Source organism: Lingula anatina, chromosome 1 (assembly GCF_051362555.1).
Source record: "Lingula anatina isolate TDL-2025a chromosome 1, LinAna3.0, whole genome shotgun sequence".
Lineage (NCBI taxonomy): Eukaryota > Metazoa > Brachiopoda > Lingulata > Lingulida > Lingulidae > Lingula > Lingula anatina.
In genome coordinates, this window is record NC_141767.1 from 13,813,132 (window position 1) to 13,832,960 (window position 19,829).

Here is a 19,829-nt window from a genome sequence, read left to right on the forward strand (position 1 = left end):
ACACCAAAAATACAATCACTGCAAAACAAACTGAAGACATTAACGTAAAAAAGCAGTTCAGAGACATCCGTTTAACATACAGAATAGCTGTTAGCTGTCAAGGCAAAATGCTACAGAAAAAATACATGACAGAACACTGATAGGAACCTCTACATGACAATTTTACTGCATGCATGCTGACTCCATTGGCAATGTTACCGTTCTATCTGCTCTCTTTCTCTTCCGTTGGTTTGGCTTTTTCCCATTACCTGTTCCTCCAATTAAATTCAATCCACAGGAAGAAACTATATTTCGCTTACCTTTGGGCGTATTTAAAAACCTTTGAGTGTGTTGTCTCTGCACTTTTACTTGCCCACGCACACCTGTCTACTCTACTAAAATATGAATCCAATCAAAATTCCCCCCTTCCCTTGAAGGCTCTCTCCATCTCCAGATATTGTCCCTCGACAATTTCATAAAAAGAATTAACCAGTGTTCGAGTATCTTGGGGTTGCCAATTTACCTTCATCTTCATGATGTGATTAACTAATTCACAATTATTATTTGTCCATGCAATAGGTAGATCTTTGTGTTTTTCTCTAGTTTGGAAGTTTTCCTGTAATTAATGTTTTCAAATTGAGGTACATTTTCAATATTTCTTAAAACTGATTGGCTCCTTTTCTCAAAAACTACTTGATTGTCAAAATATATTAATCCATTTTGGCCAAATATAGCTGAAACTATTTTGTTGCTTTCTTTTTCATTGGCCCCAGTTTTATCTTTCAAAAAATTATAACATTTTTTTGATGGGCCGATGACAAGAAATGTGATCTGTATTACTTCCAAAACCAAAGTTTGCACCTTTCTTGATAACTTTTTCCTCATTACTTCCGATAACTAAATTTGGATTTTTAAGCATTTTCATGGCAATAGAAGTGAAAAAGTTCCCAAATGTCTTCCAATCAGATTATCAGTGAATAAGAATGGGTCCTAAAAATATGGTTGATTCATACCAATCCTAGGTGCTTGTAAGTTATTGAAGTGACATGAAGTTGTCCCAGGTTGAACGGTTTATCGGCACCCAAAATTGTAGTGATGGAGTTGGGAGCAGCGAGATCTGTTCATCGGTACACAACTTTACACAAGGGGACTTGCTCTTTATGTGGTTGATCCTGCGAATGAAAGGGTGTTCATGGTGTGAATTGTGTAGATAACAAAGTCTTTTGCTACATTAGCAGGTCCTGCAGTCTAAGTACGAGCCTTTTTATTTGCTACCTGTTTCAAATTTGAGGGTCATTGGTTTTCTGAATCCGCTACACGAACCAGCTTTTCGTAAAGTTCACAAGGTTTGGAGACACGTTCGGCAGTTATACAGTCCATAACAAAGTCTGAAGTACTGCAATACGGGTTAACCGCGAATATATCTTCAAGTTAATTTTTTACTTTTCTGTTTTCTTCAAATGGACCTATATATTAAGAACAGAGAATTATAATTAAGATATGGAATTATTGGGTGCTGTTACATTCCTGATACATACCTATCTACTTTGCACTTGTGAAAAATTAATTTAACTATATTCCTGTCCGACGCTCCTTGTTTATCAGAAATGTCACTAAAAGAAGTGGATTTGAAATGGGACCTAATTTCCGCAGCAGTCCCAGCTAGGTGTGGCTCAGCTGAGACGCGCATGGTCAGTGTCGACGGTTGAATACTGTTCAAGCGAGTTGAACTTCTCTGCGACAGGCACGTAAGAATTTGGTGGGAGGTGACCTGCGCACGTGGACGATTTTATTCCATATAACTTCTCTAGAGCTTGATATAGGGTCACTTTATTCGGTTTAAGGGGTGTTTTAGGATGAAATGACTCTATTTTTTCACGGTATATATGTCAAATAATAGGGCCTACACTGTCACCCTCTCACCATATATGCCATGATGCCATGAACACCTTTGGCTGGCGCTCGAGGTGTTATGGCATATATCGCTCGGGTGACGGTGTATTATCCCACACATACATGTATATATCTACTTCGTTGGTAAATGTTTCTCATTCACCATTAACCTTAATTGGGGTATTAAAAGAAATATTTTCACTTTTTAACACAGAAGAGCACATTTGAATATGCGTTGTATGTTGCCATATTTCACAAAGCCAAGAAATGTAGTTATTCTCATGAATATTACTTTAAGTGTTTTGTGTATGCATGAGGCAAAATTTCATTATACCTACCCATTCATACGTACTTTCGGCTGGGGAGTTCAATTCTCTTGTTTTTCAAAGTCAAACATTATACAAGCATTATGGTGAAATGAACAAGTGAACTTGTTTTGGCTGTCACTTGTCAATCATCTGGTGTCAGTGAGAGCAGATACGTACCTCACTTGCTAGATAACACCACTGAAATGAGCAACTCCTTGGTTTACTGCCATGGAAAGGGCCATTTCAATAGATACATGTACAATAAATTACAAAAAGAGTAAGAAGCAGCCATAGCATGTTTCTAACTCCTAATTTTCTCAGGTTTATTGCAGTAAGCACGATTTTGACAACATCACTGAAAAAGCAAGCAAACAGATTCATTTCACCTGTTTCACGAATTATCTGACTTAGTAGCTCAAGACGAAGCGTTTATGAAAATTTATCCTGAACTTAAATATCGTTTTCTGGTAAACAAAGTAAACTTACAAATTATAATACGTTTAGGTAAATGATTTGACGTAGTACTCTCGACTCCGTAGGCAGCGGGGATTAGATACCCTCTACCAGGGTGGCAGATATTATAGGGACATTTTCCACATTTTCCATCTACGTAGCCTAAACAAAACTGATAATGTAGTCATGAAGCGTCGACTGTATAAACATTGGTCGGTAGACGAATTTCATTTTGTAAAAATTCAACTATGGTTAATGAGCATAGCAACTAAATTTTGCAGTCGGTCGAAATTATATAAAAAATACTGTTTATTCAAATCTAAAGTGAAGGTGATTTAAAAGCATAAAAGCAACATCACCTACGGTTTTCCTGCGGTCAATTGTAAACTTTCCACATGACACACCAATACCCGATGCATTTTTCGAACAAAAATCCTGCAATTATTAACTCCTTTTTCAATATATTATCGATGTGTAACAATATTAATGTCGAAAATATTAATTGCATAGTGGGAGTAGAGATGCGAGGAAGCAACAATGCAGGGTGTGGTAGGTGTGGGGGAGCACGGTGTGCGTTTAATGGTAATTTTACAGGGGATGTATCGATGCGGAGGATTACCGGTGTGGGGTCGTATCGTTATTGAGACACCCCGCAAGGTGAAAAATAACTTACTTTTCCTCATTTTTGCACACTATCAAAAAGCACAACGTGGTGGTGAAAATAAAATGTGAAATACAGTAATGTGCCTTTTGAAAGTCGTGGAAAGACAACATAACAACATAGCAAGGGCCAGACAGCTTTCTGTCAAAAATGGCAGAATGTTATGAAATTCGAACATCTGGCATTTCTGAGCACCTGTCATTTCATGAATTTCGACAAAACGATCTTTTCGTTATTTCAATTAATTTCTTTTGTACGAAATTTATGGTACGTTACTAAATCTCGAAAATTAGCAAAGATACACCCATAGTTACTATTGAACTTGAATAGGAAGTCATACACTGGCAATTTAAATAAGGCCTTAACATTAATCTTTGACCTACTTTTTACAACGAACTGAACTTTGCAAGGTTTCTGGGGATAGTTCATTAATAATGTCCCTGATTCCTTGGTTGTTTTGCAGTGGAGGAAGGGTAGGTGTATCTGATACGGGAATATATCGCCCCATCTGACTCCATGGGTTGTAGCGGACTGTGCTGTAGTGCGCAGTCATAGTGGCCGACTTCCTGGCCGCACCTCGTAAAGCGTTTCTTTGTCTGTCGCCTTCTCCGTCGCCATATCGCTGCACCACCTGACACAGATTGTCTACTACAACAATTGGCCGGTTGAGAACTTCGCTGGCTGCAATAATCTCGAACTCCCCCGGCAAGGAAGTTGGCACTGCCATGGCCGCGATTCTGTCTTCCATGGAGGAATACCGTAACCAGGCTGGAAGGTCAGCATTGATGGTTTCAATATCTAGGTTGTTAAACCTGCTGTAATATTTGCACATGTGGCTAATAACATTGGCCCTTAAACCATCTGCAGTGCTCTTCTCCAGCTTCTCTAACACTGGACTCTTCAAAATCCCATGATTATTCATCTCAGCTAATTGTAACTTTGGATTCATGCCTATTACTATACTTCGAAATAGACATCGCCCGTCACTACTTGCCTGGACAATACAAGTGCTGGACAAGGCCTCCGGTCGCCTGGTGTTGGTCGATGAGCAAAATGGCAATTCATTAACAGGTGTGGAACTTTCATCGGCTGGTAAGTTGCAAGAGGCAGCTGTGCTTTCTGCTGGGAGTTGTTCAGTGTGCTGTGCGTCCGGCTCGTCTGTTACTAGCGCCCCCATAAATTCATCGGCTGCGAAAACATTGGGGTCAAAGGGCCAAAGACCACATACTTTGAAACCGTGAACGGCTTTTTCCGGCAAAGCGGTCCTCAAAAAGGCCTTTCCAGATAGACCGGCCATGCCGTAGACTGAGATCCGACGCCCAGGGTAAGAGACCATCCAACTGTCGGCTTCAGTATTAAATGCACTCTTCAAGGATTTGAAATAGGCTCTGTCCAGCGGTTGCAGCTTATGAGTGCTATGTGGGGGCAATGTGAGAAGCTCAATTCCATTCTCCCGACAAAAATCTATGGCCTCCAGAGTCTTGTGACTGTGATGTCCATCCAACAATATGACATGGGGGTCTTGGCGAGAGCAGGCTGTAAAACTGACGAAATGCCTCAACCACGTGAGAAATAGCTCCGAGTCTGTCCATCCACTTTGACTCGCATATCCTACAGCTTCATGCGGCGCGTCTTTCATGAGCGTTTCGACCATTCTTTCTCTTGGAAAGATATACATGGGTGGCAAAAAGTTTCCTGCTGCGCTGAAGGCACAGATCAGGGTCACCAAATCTCCCCGCTCAGCACTTGTGATTTTACTGACTTGTCGCATTCCCTTTGCCGCCATAATCTTACCTGGCTTTTGGACAGTGGTAAGTCCGGTCTCGTCCATATTCCAAATTCGGGACGGCGCGTAGTGATGGGCGTCGAGACATGCTTTATACATGCCAAAGGAATTGGTCACTTGCGGCTTATTAAAGCCTACAGCACGCGCGACGCTGGTTGACTGAGGCTGACGAATGCTTAAGGCGTGACGCGAGAGAAACCCTTGCACCCAGTCCTGACCTGCCATCCGCAGCTCTCTGCTGAACGGATGAGCGGCCTGTGCTTTTTCCGCCACATCAAATGCAAGGCGCTGCATATCTCGGACTTTTAACCCGTAGAGTCGTCTCTAGAGTCGTCATTTCAATGACATGGGACTTCAGCTGTAATTCTACAGTTTGCGGCAGGGCGCTGTGATACCTTCCAAAAATAAGCGTACCTGGTACAGCCACTTGCTGGTCCCGGTGGCGGCGCAGGGTGCGTGTCGGTACACCGAACTCTTGGCTGGCTCGGATAAGAGGCATACCTGCAGACCAAGAAGTTCTCTTTATAACTTCTTGTGCAGACAAAGCCTTTAGTGCTGCTGCCAGGTTTTCCTGACCATATTTGCCTCTGTCAGACTTCCTCTTATAATTTCTCACCATTTTATCTGTAAATGAAAAGGGGGAAAAAAGTGGACAAAACATCACGTGACGCGCGTAATATTACTTAATTAATACCAGAAAAAAGGTGGGTGGGCGTTTGATCCCGACTGGGCGTTTAGCCCCGGTCTACCCTACGGTTTAGAACTATGATTCAGCTAGTTAAAATTCTAATTTCAAGAGGGAACCATTGGTGTAATTTTTTTTCAGAAATCGAAAGGGGAGTGGTCAGGACCCCCCTGACACCTCCCCTAAACCCGCCACTGCGTTGGGGGGGTTTATTCGTGGCTGGAGTCGTTAATTTGTGCATTTGTGCACAGATTATTGGGCTATTTATAAAGGTTCTTTTGTAAAACGGGTTTCAGGTCAGTCATTGTGGTAAAGCACAGCGGTCGTGAGATCACGCCAAAATAACACCTAGCACAATTTGCACCACTTGCACAGCAGAGAAGATGGCGGCGGTAGTAATATTGATTGTTTTAGGTGTGGTAAGATTCTCAACCGTTCATAGCAGCTTGATACCAGGCAGTGCTACAGTGCACTGCAGTGCAATGCCAAATAAAACCAGTGTCAGTGATGAAGGTTAATTTTTTTCAATGTGGAACTTGTGTTTATGTTTTTTGTTCAGATATAGATTTGAGTTTCTTTTAAAATCTACGAAAAAAGAAAAAAAGAAAAAAATATAAAGCTAACCGTTAATAAGTTGTGGATCTTTGAAGATGGTAGTTTGATATAAACCCCAGTTTCTGTTTATTGAAATGCTGATGAATAAGTACATTTCCAATTTTAGTTAATTGTGTCGAGTGCTTCTTTCCTGACAACTGTATAGAGAACAATTTGTGCAAGCCTGGAACCACAGGTCTAACTTGTGAACAATGTGCTCAGCCAGGAGACGGTGAGCCAGGTAATATTTTGAACATTAAATTTATACTGATATTAACTGTGTCTTTAAATGGAGGCGATGGATTTAATGTCTCATCAGGCTGCACATTTATAAATATTGTGATTCTTTCTGGACCTATAATATTTGGTACTTTTGTAGTATTTCGATCTCCTAGCTCTTTGTTTTTTCGATATCTTGTACTGAAAATCAGAAAGTTAATTTTGATTAACTTTTCAAATTTGTTTGGCAAAAATGTAGACTATGTTTCTTTTTAAAAATTGGATTATTTTTACAAAAGTTGTTTAATTAGTTATGTATTTTTAAACAATTTATTGTCTGTATATTTGCTTTTTACATGTAGTTTTAGTTAAGTGCCAAATATGATTTCAGCAAGGTACTGTACATGAAAAAAAATACTATAAACAGATTATCATTTTTAATTTGTGTCTGTACAGGCTACCATAGGCTGGGCTGTGCCTGTGTCTTGTGTTCGCCTGTACCCTGGTCTGCAGTGTGTGGTGTGGTTGTGCTGCTCTCTGTCATAGTTAGGATTGAAATGCATGGTTTTACCCTATCTTTAGTGGTTAAGGTAAGTAAAATTGCCACTCAGACAGCATGCTAGCGAATAGTGAATTCTGTTAATGATGGCATTGCATATCTGTCAAGGGTTTTCGCAGAAACCATCCAGCCGTCATTTGGGTTTTTTTATGACGGCTTTATGCAATGCTATGCATACAGTACTTGGACTCGCGGAAATTTTGTAGGAAATTACAGGTGGTAATTTTGGAAGTACCCCCAATCCTGGGAAAAGCCCTGGTATCTGTATAAGAATATTTGTAGCCCAGATATAAAGATGATAAGAAGTGCACCATAATTTTCAATGAAAGAAAATGCATAAATGATGTTAATAATATTGGAAATAAATGGAAATTAAGATTGGGTTAAAAGTAAAATTAAAAGGAATTTTAAAATTAATACATTGCAAAATGTGATTTAGGTGCATAACTTGTTTCAAAATTAGCAATATTATTTGTTAAAATTTGAAACTATATGTTTTAAGCTGAAGCTGCTTCTGCATTTCCTACATCTGATTTTGCTAAGCCTGTCAATCAAGATAGCCTGGCCTTCTCTTCTGTTGGACACTTTCACTAATTTCACCTTTGCCTGGCTTTCCTCCAAGATGATCACTCTAGGTAAGAGGCTAGCCAGTGGTCAGTCAGGGTCTTTGTAAGGAGTGTAAAGAAGTTTTTTTAAATATTGAATTAGGAAAAATTGGATTAACAGATTGTTTTAAATTGAAAAGAAAAATAAGTCATGAAAAAGGAGAAAGGGACTTCAATTTTTTGCTTTAAATTTCAATGAAAGACACCTTAAAGATCTTTATGTTCATAGTTCTGAGTTCAGTAAATAAGATATGTTTCATAGCAGTTTAGCAAGCCCACTATAGGCCTTGTTCATGGTATTCAGTGCACATATTTTTAGGTACTGACACAAAATGTCTGTATATATTCTGATTACTGTGTCTGTCCATGTCAGGGTTGTCGCTGTCCAACACTGTAGTTTGCCCTCAACTGCCAAACTGTATTTTTGTTATACTTTAAAAAGTACAAATATTTACTGAATGTGCCAATCTGAATTTGCCTTTTACTTTTTATTTGCTAAGTAGGTTTGTTTTGTGAAAAATTCAGACTGCAGTTGAAAATCATCATATGATCAGATTTTTTTCATGAGAGTTATTTCTTAATATCAGCATGTATTTTTACAATATTTCTTTCCTGTTTTGTGTCAGTTAATTTGCAGGATGTCCTGTCTAACTTTAATTTATATTTTAGTGTGAACACCCGGCAAAGAAACCTAACCATTCAATGTTTATCACTAAACAAAAGATCTGCTCATAATCTGTACGATTTATTCGTGTTTTTTTTAAATTGCTTTCAGAATGCTACTTTCCCATTCCCAGAATGACAACTATGTATTTAGAATGGTGGTCTGTTATAGGGATGCTGTGCATCGCTCTTGTGACGTCAGTATTGATTGACAAAAAACTGGTGAGATTTATATCAATTCTTTTATATGCATTTCACAGGCCTTCCAGTCAGTTCAAGCCATCAAAATATTACCTCATTTACGCTACCATTTGGAAATTTTCAATTAACTGTTTTTTCTCTTAAGATGATGTGCTTGTAGCATCCAGCTTCCAGTGCTGTGGCATCTTTCAATTTGTACTCACTAATTTTATTTCATTATTAACACAGAAACACAAAATAGATATTGGATTTGTGCCTGATGGTAAAAGAATGGTGAGTTTGTGGACAAAAAGGAGGACTGTAAGGAGATCAGCTTTGCTCATTTTCAGCATTTTTTACACTCCACTGATATTCATGTCAATCAAGTCATTTGCTTGCTCTGGTGATCTGGTGAGTGGCATAATTTTCATTTTTCAGTTTTACATTTATTACACGTAACATTTATTACACATTACATAATTGAGGATAAATGGCTATTTAACATGAAAATGTGACAAAGTTGAGAAAATCTAAAGATTAGTTTGTAAAATTTCAACTTTTATGAAGTTCCTACTTGATTTTGATGATTGTTGTTACAGAAATATAATAAGGTGTTGATAATTTTAGGAGCCTCTGCTAAACTACACATATGACGTGTTTCTGTATGACCAGGCTCAAAGTTGTGAGGATTTTTCCTTTCAGGTGAGAATTTTGTTGTGGAACACATTTGATTTGGTTATTGTATTCCAGGGTTTTAGATCTGTTAGGTCTGTTTAATTCACATTGATCAAGTTGACTTTTAGTAATACAGGATCAATTATAGTTCATATAATACAGACACCAGCCAGTACAGAATTCAGATCAGCCATGCCTCCAAATATATGTGAGTGATTAGAATACAAAACACTGTTTTTAATTTTTTATTTTTTTGTGATTTCATCACTCTGTTTTTTTCTATATAATATTTTGACAGGCTAAAAGTCTTGGGAAATTTCTAGTATCTTTCCATCCCCATCTCCTCTTGATTCTTTGTTTCTTGCAGATATTTTATTTCATCAGTGCTGGTTGCGTGGTGGTGGTAGGTTTCTTGGTCCCAGCAGCCATTGCATTCATTACATTGTGCCTTAGAAAGTGGGATTCATTGAACAAAAACATGGTCAAGGATGGGTAAGTGACTTTAAAAATTTTTGTAAAAAATATTGCTGCTCAAGAATTGGTCATAGGTTCTAAAAAGTTGCATGTTAATTGCACACAAGATGTATTGGAAAATCTGATAGAGATTTGATTTTTTAATGTAAAACATTGTGAAAAAACTTCTTGCACTCTTTTTTGTTTTTCTTTTATGTGACAATTTATGTTTAAATGATACTTGGGTTTACAATTCAGTGGAAATGTTTTTTTTTCCTGACAGATATGTTTATGAGGCTTACAGCAGGACCTTCTGTTTTTGGGAAAGTGTTCCATTCTTTAGGAAGCTAATGTGCATTATGATAACAGATGTCAATCCTGTAAAGTAAGCATATAGTGATTCCTTGTTTTGCACCCATTTTTCTCTTTAACTCTTCATCAGCTATATTACATTTTCCTTGGAAAATGTTATTAATTGCATAAAAGAATATGAGTGGAGTAGGTAAATAGGCAATCTCCAATATTTTGTTAACAGATATAAAATTATGATTTCTTTCACAGGCCATTTATTCAAGCCATTGTCCATTTATCTTTGACATTGGCCTACACAATAACTGTAATTGCTGGACGGCCATACAGGTGGGTATGTGTTAGGTTAGATGCCTTTTCTTGAGGCAGATCTAGAATAAAGTGCTAGTGGTTTAAACTAATTTGTAATAAAAATAGAGAAGAGATCACAGCAGATTTGAGTATATATACACAGTCACTTGAGCAAAAATTAACATCTGTATTTTATGACATTGAAAAAAGGTCTGTGTTTTGAATGAATTGTTTATATATTATTGTTATTCAGGGGATGTAGGTGGACGTTTTCTTCACAGCTAAGAATTGTAGAAATTCACAACGGTTTTGAGGTACAATTTAATACAAGCATGTTGTTGTAATAATCAAGTAATAGATGTTATTCAGACCTCTCTCTCAGCGATTTTTGGTGTTTTCCAGCAAACATATATATTAAGGAAGTAAGAAGGGAGAGCACCAATTTTGAAACAAAAGTACAATTTTTCATGGTTAATTATTCCAAGGTTGATGTTTTACTTAATATTCTTATAATGAATAACATTACTTATTTAATTTCAGATTTTTTCAAACATGGCCGTTGCACTTCTCCAGCTGTATCCTGTGCTGCAGCTGACAGGCCTGCTGCCCCTGTACTATGATGTGTGTGTTGTTACAGTGAGTGTACTGGTGCTGGTTGTCTGGGTGTGCATGCTGGCACTTGTTTCATTTGAAGAAAAAATGGAAGAGGTATGTTAGAATATCTGTCCCCTTTCTAAATTCATTAAGTAAAAAAATGCATAAAATTTTGAAAATTTCTTGGAAAGTTGAATATTGCTATGTTTTTGTCTTTCAAAACTGGTATGATAAGATATCACTGGATCTGGATTTATTCTGAAATCTTGGTAACTGTTAGTACAAACTATATGAAACAGCAATGATCTAATTCTGCCATCAATTTTTTTATTTTATGTAATCTATAAAATTTGTAGGCAGAAGTATATGAGATCCCCCCTCAAGATGTCCAACCATCTAGAAAACCATTTGAGTTTTGGAAAAGAAATAAAGCTGGAGAAGTGGTCACACTGACAGAACTGCAACAGAGGGAGAGGGCATTGGACTTCTGATTGAGAAAAAGTAAATTATGTTATGATGGAGACAGTAGAACTAGGTAGCCTTGGGTCACTCTAGTCTCTTCTAGGCCTGAAAGTCTTGAAATTGGTTTATTTTAGCCGGTCATCTCTGGAGTCAGATATCACTTTAGTTTTTATGTACGGACACTGTCAGCATCATCACTGTCCAATATATCCCTTTAGACTTTTTTAATGGCTGTTATTAATTTTTAACATATACATATGTTGGTGAAGTTTGCCCCAAAAGTTAATTTTTTTTTTCAAATTTGACGAGTCGCTATTTGGTAACAAATGCATTTTCTGAGAAAATCAGCATGATCAGATGTATTTAAAATTTATATTGTGACTTGATGGTTAAAGAGATAATAACTCTTAGTTTTGGCCAAAAAATGAATTTTCCTGGAGTAAACAACAATTTTCCCATACTAACCAATGGTTAATGAATCCATTTTTACATTCGAAGTTAGTCCCTGGTTTTTTTCTAAAAAGTTTGGTTTTTTGTTAAAATCTCTTAAGAGATTATTACATAGTACAGTCATCAGTGGAGGTCGCGTGATCTGAAGACAAGCTCAGATATCAGAATAATAGCTATAACTGCTGTTTTTGTCATAAAACAGAATATATTATATTTCTATGAGTTATTCACAATGTTTTTATTGTGAAATATAGATCTCATACGAAGAGTTATTATCCCTTTAAATATTTTGCTGTTTAGTGTCTGTTTATTTGCAAGCTTTGCTGTATACTTATTGGTAAGCATAGATGTCTCTGTGACAATAACTCTTTATTGAAATTGCTTTCCATGGAGTGTACAGATTTTTCCAACTATCCTATCTATTAATATAAATTTAATACTGATTAAAACACATCAAATAAGCATACAAAATACCAATTGTTAATGGTACTTTTCAATTGATAATAATTGTGGAAAAACAATAATGCAATACAGTTAATAGGTCACCATTCATAATTCATTCCTGTACATGCAAGTTTTCATTGTGTACACAGGAATGCAGAAATCCCCACATTCTAGAATTGTAAAATAACTTACATGCTGGTCTTTAGGGGAATAGAATACTCCATAGGGACCAGAATTAACACTTTATCCAATTGCACAAACCTAAACAATATTTATAATGATGACATTTATTAAAAGTGAAAAGTAAGTACTTTTTCTAAGTGTGATGTAGTTTATATTAATGATATCAAAAACAATTGACATCTAAATAAAATCAAATATACTAGCTCACAGAACAACATTCAGTGTCACATTCACCACATCTACAAGTATAAATAGCTTATACACACTATATAGAAAAGGAAATGTTTCTAATTTATTTTTAAGAACAAATTATCAATAAATATTAAAATCTATATACAGTATGCACCAGAGCAACAAACAATCTACTTAAAACTGCATACAGTTAAAATGAAGTAAACAAATTAAATAAGCTAATACATGCAATTTCACATTCACCATGCACAAGCTATCACACCTGACTACATACACCCAATCACCACTGCTTAGGAACTCTAACATGAAAACTGGCAACAAAAATTTCATCTAAAATTAATAAAAATGGCAAAGAATCTGATCAATCTGGCATTCCCTTCATTACCTTAAAATACTATCACTGATGACAAAAACTGTCAAATGAGTTGGTTGCACATAAGAACTCATAATGTACTTATCTAAATGAAGTATAAAATATTTTCACAACTGCAACCTCTGGATCAAATTTCATATACACCAGGTAGTAATCTGCATTTAAAAGTACATAAAAATAATATCAAATTCACAACAGGTGTGAAACAAGGAAAAAGTGTCTCTATGAAGGACTTAAAATCATAACAGTACACACAACTGTGTAAAAAAAATTAAAACTTCAATCTGTTGGCAATTGAAAGTTTCTTTAAATAGCAAATAAATACTTCAAAAAGTATTGATTTTTCATAATAAATAGATCTGTCCAACCGAAATAATTTCCAATGCAGGTCTAATATTAGTATTGTATCATTAACATAAATAACCCAGTTTCATTCACAGTACCACCCTGGTCTTGAAGTAAGAGTCAGCATAGTGGCCACCTATACCCTGTGAGTGTTGACCTATATAAGGGCCAGGAGGACTGGCCTCTGGTGAAGGAAGCAGGTGGAGAGCGCGTCTTTTGGCTGCTACTGGTGTCTCTATAGGTGTCACTGCAGACTGAAAATATGAACAGTTTAATTTAACACAAGAAGTACAAAAAAGAAAAAAATAACAACCAAACACTTCTTATTGCTACTAGATCAGGAATGTTTTATATTACAAACCACACAGAAACTATTAGCAAAATCCTGATTTTTTTAAAATTCTGCCATATTTCCATAAAGGAAAAAAGATTTATGTCTTACCCGCTTCAGGCCAACCCTCTCCACTTCACTTGGTGTCTGTTCTGGTACACCAGGAACCTGCCCCATACCTGCATTTGAACCTCCCAGAATGCATCCAACCTGAACTTTTCTCCTGCTTCTTGTCCTTGGTCTGGTGATGGTCTTATTAGTCTGAAAGAGGACGGTGCAACAAAAACTGATTACTGAGCAAGCATTATATGTTTGAGTTCACTTCTGTTTTTGAAAGCTCACAGAGTTCATTTTCAACTAACAATAATAATCATAATTATTATTATTATTTTGTAACACCAACTATTGGGTTCATGTATTATTTTCATAAAATTATTTGATACCTGTTCATCAGGTTTTAGGTTCTCCACTTCTACTGGTTGAATGCTCTGTTTTTCTGGGTCAGAATTTTCATCATTCCAAAGTCTTCTGTCAGTTACAGTAGATTTTACAGGCCTGTAAAAATGCATTAAATTACAGAAACAATTTATTTTAACACCCAAAACTTCAAAAGTGGTCCAAAAAATTTAAAGTTAAGCAAAAATACAGTCTGGTAGTTATGGGGCATACAAATGTGTCTGATAGATACAATGACCACATGGACACTGTTCTTGATATGAATATGAAAAAGCATTCTTGCTGTATTATATTGAAAATGTTACGCTAAATGTCTTGTTTTTATAGTTATTTTCTTACCTTACTGCTTTTCCAATTTTTCTGATTGGCACCAAGTTGTCTGTTTGTTGCAAAATTGCCCCCAATTGCAAAACATCTCCCACATTGTCCAAATCCGACAAATCATGCCGAGTTTTAAAATCCTCTTTTTGTGGCCTGGTCAGTTCATTTTTGACAACAGGAACTGCTTGCTGTACATTTTGCAAATCCTTACACTTGTCATGGAAAGGAAGTTGTTTTTGTCTACTTCTCAGATTGTAACGCACATGTGCATTCTGCAGTTGATTTGGCTGACTGATATTTGGCTGTTGATACTGAAACATGTTACTGTTTGAACTGTACACAGCACCAAATTGCCTCTGTCCTCCATTAACCTTTTGTGCTGGCTGACAATTGTTAAGATTATCATGTATGAAAGAAGCGTCAGCACTGACCAGTGTCTTTGGCACATTGAGAGTTTTACCAGCACCGTGTTTATGATGAACATTTGGCAGGTATGGAGGTATTTGCTCCTGGGGAATGGAATGCAGAGGGGGTGGTGGCACTTGATGGATTTTCTGAGCCAGAGACTGCAGGAAGGCACTGGCTTCTGCTACGAGTGGGTTGCCCAGGAGGGATGAATTTTGTGCTTTGTTCATAAGGTTTTCCTAAAATTATTAGTATATAATAATATAACATTAGATAGTTTTACATCTTACAAAAAATCGTGTATCAATAAATTACAGTGCATACTTACACAATGAAACTTCTACCTTTTTGCTACAATTCAAAAATTCATGCAGACAGTAAATCATACGATAAAAAATCAAGACTATAAAAGCAAAGAATGGAACTGAACATTTTCTGGAGATAATAGATTTTACTGACATCAAAATTATTAATGAAGAATTTGGCAAACATATATATGTGGAATGTAGCATCAAATAGCAAACTTGAGTACATCTTACCTGAGCCCTGAGGTGAGCCTGCAGATTTTCAAGGTCTCTCAGAAGTTCTTTTGCAGCAGGCAGCTAGAATATATGAGCTGACTTTAGTTGAATTTAGCCTTCCCAAACGGACTTTTTTAAGAATGTTTTTTTTAAGTGATGAACATTATTTTATTCCAATTTTTGTTGAAGAGAAAAATGTTGGGTATATCTGTTTTAATCTGCTGCCATTTTAAAACATTAACATAAGGAAACAGTTTGCTCAGTACCTGTTGTTGTCCATTGGGTGTATTCTGAGCAGACAACAGGAGGACCAGTGCCATCTGTATGCCTGGATTAGAGAGAAGCAGGCGGATATCAGGACCTTCTGAAAATGTAAGCATACAAATATACTAATTGATTTTCATGTTTACTGACAGTTAACCCCCCAAATAATGTTTTTTCATATTTTAAATGTTTGATCAATTTGGTTTAAAACATATATATTTTTTTGTGTATAATATCATACAATTTTGTATTATTTGATATGTAGAAAATTCAAAAGAATTAGAGATTTTTGTTGGATTATACAAAGCTTTTTTTTGATAATTACCTTGAGGCTGCTGGCCAAGAACCTGCTGAAGATCATGGAGCAAGGATGTAAAACTCCTTAACACTGAAAAAAATTAGTTTAAAATCATATTAATTGTTATTTCATTACCATAAATATAAAAGATATAATTATCATTTTACAATTTGAATGAGAACAACTGTACCAGTGACATTTAAATTAAGACTTTCAGAATATGAATCTAAATGTAAATGGTCAATGTAATGTTGACCATGACAGAAACTTGAGATCTACTAAAATACAATTCTTTGCCAAATGCTTTAAATAAATAAACATAATAAATATATGCCTTGCTACTCACACACTGGGTTCTGGTGGAGAAGACCTTGGACCGATGTAACAGAAGTGGCCGAGTTGTGCTGAAAATGAAAAGCATAAGTTTTTTAATTAAAAAAACAATAATATGAATAATCGCAGAGTTGAGGATGAAATATTTGTGGACATAAGGTTGTTATTTATCAAAATGCCAGTCAATGCAATGCTGCATGGAAAAGGGTTCACACATTTATACATGACTACTCTCTTTGCCACTGAATTACAGAACACTTCATCAACAACAATCTATTATGAAGACCCAATTATTACTTTCTCTACAGCCCTCCTGTAGGTTTTCTCACAAGACAGCTCAGGAGTACAAAATGTCACTTTGATTTGGTGTCCTTGAAGTGTTGTATTATGTGTTAGCTGTTGGGTAACCTCTGCTTCTACTGCATTCCTGAATCCCACTATTCCAAAACCCAGGCTGTCTCCATTTCTCATGGCCAACTAAAACAATGAAAAGGCAGCAAAACTGTCAAATAAATGCATATGAATGACAAAACTGACAGAAGCAATGACATAAAAAACAGTTAAGTTATTTCCAATATGGTGTGCTATATTAAAATCTATTCGTTAAAAACTGCAAAACGAGTATTTTAGAGATATTGAATTACTTTCCCCATTAGCTACTTTTAATCAAATCATGGTTGTCTTTAAAGTTCACTCAGAGAAACAACTCACCTGACAGTATGCAGGAGGCACCACCTTACTAAACATTTCCTTGAACTGGACAGAATTGTAATAGTTGTCAGGAAGATTATCCACAAACAGACACTTGGAATGCAAGTCCTCGTACATCACAATAGCAGGATCTACAAAGTCACAGTGGCTGGTCCAGGTACCCTGATTCATGCCATCCAGCTGGCATTTCACTTGCTGTGACATGTCTCTGTTGTGGGAAAACTCCACAAAACCATACCCTTTACTAAAACCTGTGTAAGAAGAATACAAATGAAATTGCTGTATCATGCTCGAGTTGAAACAAAATATAAAATAACAATGTTATCATTTGAAAGGTATATATATTGTTGGAATATACATGGGGATCATTGTAGCATACTTCTTATTTACTCTACAGAATCATGTGCAAATTGGTTGTCTTTCTCTTTTTAAGCCTAAACAAATTACCTGTTAGAAGTGCCTTTTTAAAAGTATTTGTCAAATATTTTACCTAAGCAGAGGCAGTGCACTATTTTGATAATGTTACACAAGTGAAATTTAAACATACATCCGGTCATTTCTAGGAATCTTTTCACTCTTCTACCAGTATATTACATCACTTATGGTATACCTGTCATTTCACTTCTCATCAGAAACAATTTCTCTGTCTTTCCGTAAGGTTCCACTAAGGCTGCAAGATCCTGTTCTGTGAAGTTGAATGGCAGTTGTGTAAAACATATCAAGTTCTCTTTGGGAAACACCGCAACCTCCACTTCTGTGCCAAGAAGTTTCTTTCCCTGAAGTTTCTGCACCAGCTCATCAGCCTGGTCCCCATCCACAAGGGTTACAACAGCTAGTAGGGACAGAATTATCAGTTTGTCACACAACATAGAAATATAACTGATATTAATTTGTGTAAGAAAGAGTTGTCAAAGTAAAACCCATCAGTTTTATGTTAACCAAGCTGTATCTTATGTTACAATTTCTAGTACAAATATTATGTCCAAATATGAAAGATCTCATCATGACCATACCTCTCCTTGCTTTCTTGCTGATAGATATGTTGAAAATTTCATAGCCTCCAACAAAATCCTTTACTTCCTAAAATAAAAACAGAACATAAAGGATTGACTGACAACATGCAGTAAAGTTAAAGGTACTCTTCATAGAATTTACTCACCAAAATTAATTTTCCTTGGGAGGGGAAAATAATTTTCTCTTACTCACAAATTATTGCTTGACCCGTTCCAACATACCTGCACTTGGGTACCATGTTTTATTCCATTTTAGACAATAATTTGGTTCTTAATGACTGGGAAGTCACTTAGAAAACCATGTCTTCCTGTACTGTTCATTTTAGAAGGAAATATTAACATTTATTTTACACTTTTATTTGAAGGGTTTAATGTTTTTGAGGTCTGAATTGAGGAAGATACTAGTAAGTAGCTTTACAGGATATGAAGACATACATTTTGGAACTTTCTACAGGGTACAGTATAACTTTAATAAACAATCAAAACAATAAATATTACAGAGATGCCACTTTTTTCTTGAAATTTCAGTTACCCTTGGGTTGTGACTAGTAACTGTTATTTATTCACCTTTTTTCTTCATATATTTGTATAGCATACAATACTGAAAAAATCAAACAATTTGTCCGTTTAAATGATTGTAGCGATACAAGACCCTTTTTTCACCCAAAGGAAATTATCTATTATTATGCAGTAACTCAGAAACTTGATGGAGTATGACACAAAGGACAGGAGGGTAACTACCTGTATCAATTATTACTGACAGGTGAGTTAAGAACTGGGCTTAACCTGCCATTTATTTCATGTTGGCATCTATTCAGGTAACAGCTAAACAATCAAATTCCCTACGTGTGTGGGCATTTCATTGGTTTACTCCAAGATTGGGCCATATTGGAGCTCGGGACTGAGACTGGTTTGACTTCGAATTCTCAAATTAATATTAAACGTACATGGAGTCTTGACTTGCCTCACTGTAGGACGTCTTTTTGTTCCATACTTACAGAAGTGCAAATCTTTACACCGAGGCATTCCTCTATTTTCTCGCATTTTTCTTCAAACAGGAAGCCATGCTCAGTGTGGATACATATTTTCTATTTATAAAGTATATTATACATCCCTCTTCCTAAAATATTTTAGCAGCAATGTAATTCTTAATCTGGACACTTACATCGTACGTTACCGGTGGGACGTTCGTGATGGCAACTTGGCGACCTTTGTGGAACTCTGTCCTCGATTGCCGCAAAACAGCTTCTTTGTTTGGAAATAACTCCCCATTCCATTCTAAATTATTCAGCATGTCTTTCTCCACAACTCCGTACGAATTTGGAAAATTATGCAAGCCGCTGAGCTGCAAAACATTACAATTGTTTTCGCCGGGCACCTGCAATACGGAGGCCGCCATTTTTAAATTCAAAATAGTATCCCGTCAAGCAGTTCGGTTTGACCTACTTCTATTGTCAACAATAATGCACACCTGTTATTCAGGTTCTTTGCCCTCTAGACAATACATGAGAAGCAGCCAGTGGAGATATTCATATAGACCAAATTTACAAAATGAGACCAGATGGTTTTGTAATAAAACCTGGGTTTGTTTTTAAAGGAGGATAAAGGCATGATAAAAGATCAAGTACATGTAAAGATACAGTACGTATATACCAGTACTACGGTAGTATTTACTGGTACAGTACGTAGTGCTACTGGGGTTGAGTTAGATGGGAATTAATGTTAAAAGGTCTAAACACAACTATCTTTGTTGCCCTCACAGTTAACAAGCATTAAACATCTATTTAAAATTAAATCATATTAAAAATTTCATTCTACAA

At 36.3% G+C, this 19,829-nt stretch overlaps 3 protein-coding genes across 5 annotated transcripts; 1 reads left to right on the top strand and 2 right to left on the bottom strand.

Annotated features, from left to right (window-relative positions):
• The first annotated feature begins 1,688 nt into the window (after positions 1 to 1,688).
• On the top strand, positions 1,689 to 12,573 carry LOC106150920 (uncharacterized). 3 transcript variants are annotated; one of them, XM_087002028.1, is made up of 14 exons: positions 1,689 to 1,859; positions 6,180 to 6,278; positions 6,487 to 6,600; positions 7,035 to 7,168; positions 7,640 to 7,772; positions 8,518 to 8,627; positions 8,835 to 8,996; positions 9,213 to 9,287; positions 9,628 to 9,752; positions 9,997 to 10,098; positions 10,275 to 10,352; positions 10,567 to 10,627; positions 10,854 to 11,021; positions 11,264 to 12,573. In XM_087002028.1, exons 1-14 carry the CDS (start codon positions 1,841 to 1,843, stop codon positions 11,396 to 11,398), a joined length of 1,515 nt encoding a protein of 504 aa, XP_086858154.1. In that variant the 5' UTR covers positions 1,689 to 1,840; the 3' UTR covers positions 11,399 to 12,573. The 3 variants fall into 3 exon arrangements, with proteins under 3 accessions (XP_086858154.1, XP_013379402.2, XP_086858155.1); XM_013523948.2 differs by lacking the exon at positions 1,689 to 1,859 and having other exon boundaries at positions 5,734 to 6,278; XM_087002029.1 differs by lacking the exons at positions 1,689 to 1,859; positions 9,997 to 10,098 and having other exon boundaries at positions 5,734 to 6,278.
• LOC147763992 (uncharacterized) lies at positions 3,674 to 5,374 on the bottom strand. Its single transcript, XM_087000498.1, has one exon. The coding sequence runs from the start codon at positions 5,372 to 5,374 to the stop codon at positions 3,674 to 3,676; it is 1,701 nt and encodes a 566-aa protein (XP_086856624.1).
• LOC106150921 (ribonucleoprotein PTB-binding 1-like) lies at positions 12,170 to 19,598 on the bottom strand. The gene is made up of 13 exons (XM_087002025.1): positions 19,175 to 19,598; positions 18,010 to 18,076; positions 17,607 to 17,828; positions 16,997 to 17,247; positions 16,583 to 16,762; positions 16,299 to 16,356; positions 15,980 to 16,042; positions 15,657 to 15,754; positions 15,409 to 15,471; positions 14,483 to 15,108; positions 14,131 to 14,242; positions 13,799 to 13,948; positions 12,170 to 13,610 (listed from the first exon to the last, which is right to left on the bottom strand). Exons 1-13 carry the CDS (start codon positions 19,406 to 19,408, stop codon positions 13,446 to 13,448), a joined length of 2,289 nt encoding a protein of 762 aa, XP_086858151.1. The 5' UTR covers positions 19,409 to 19,598; the 3' UTR covers positions 12,170 to 13,445.
• Positions 19,599 to 19,829: the final 231 nt, after the last annotated feature.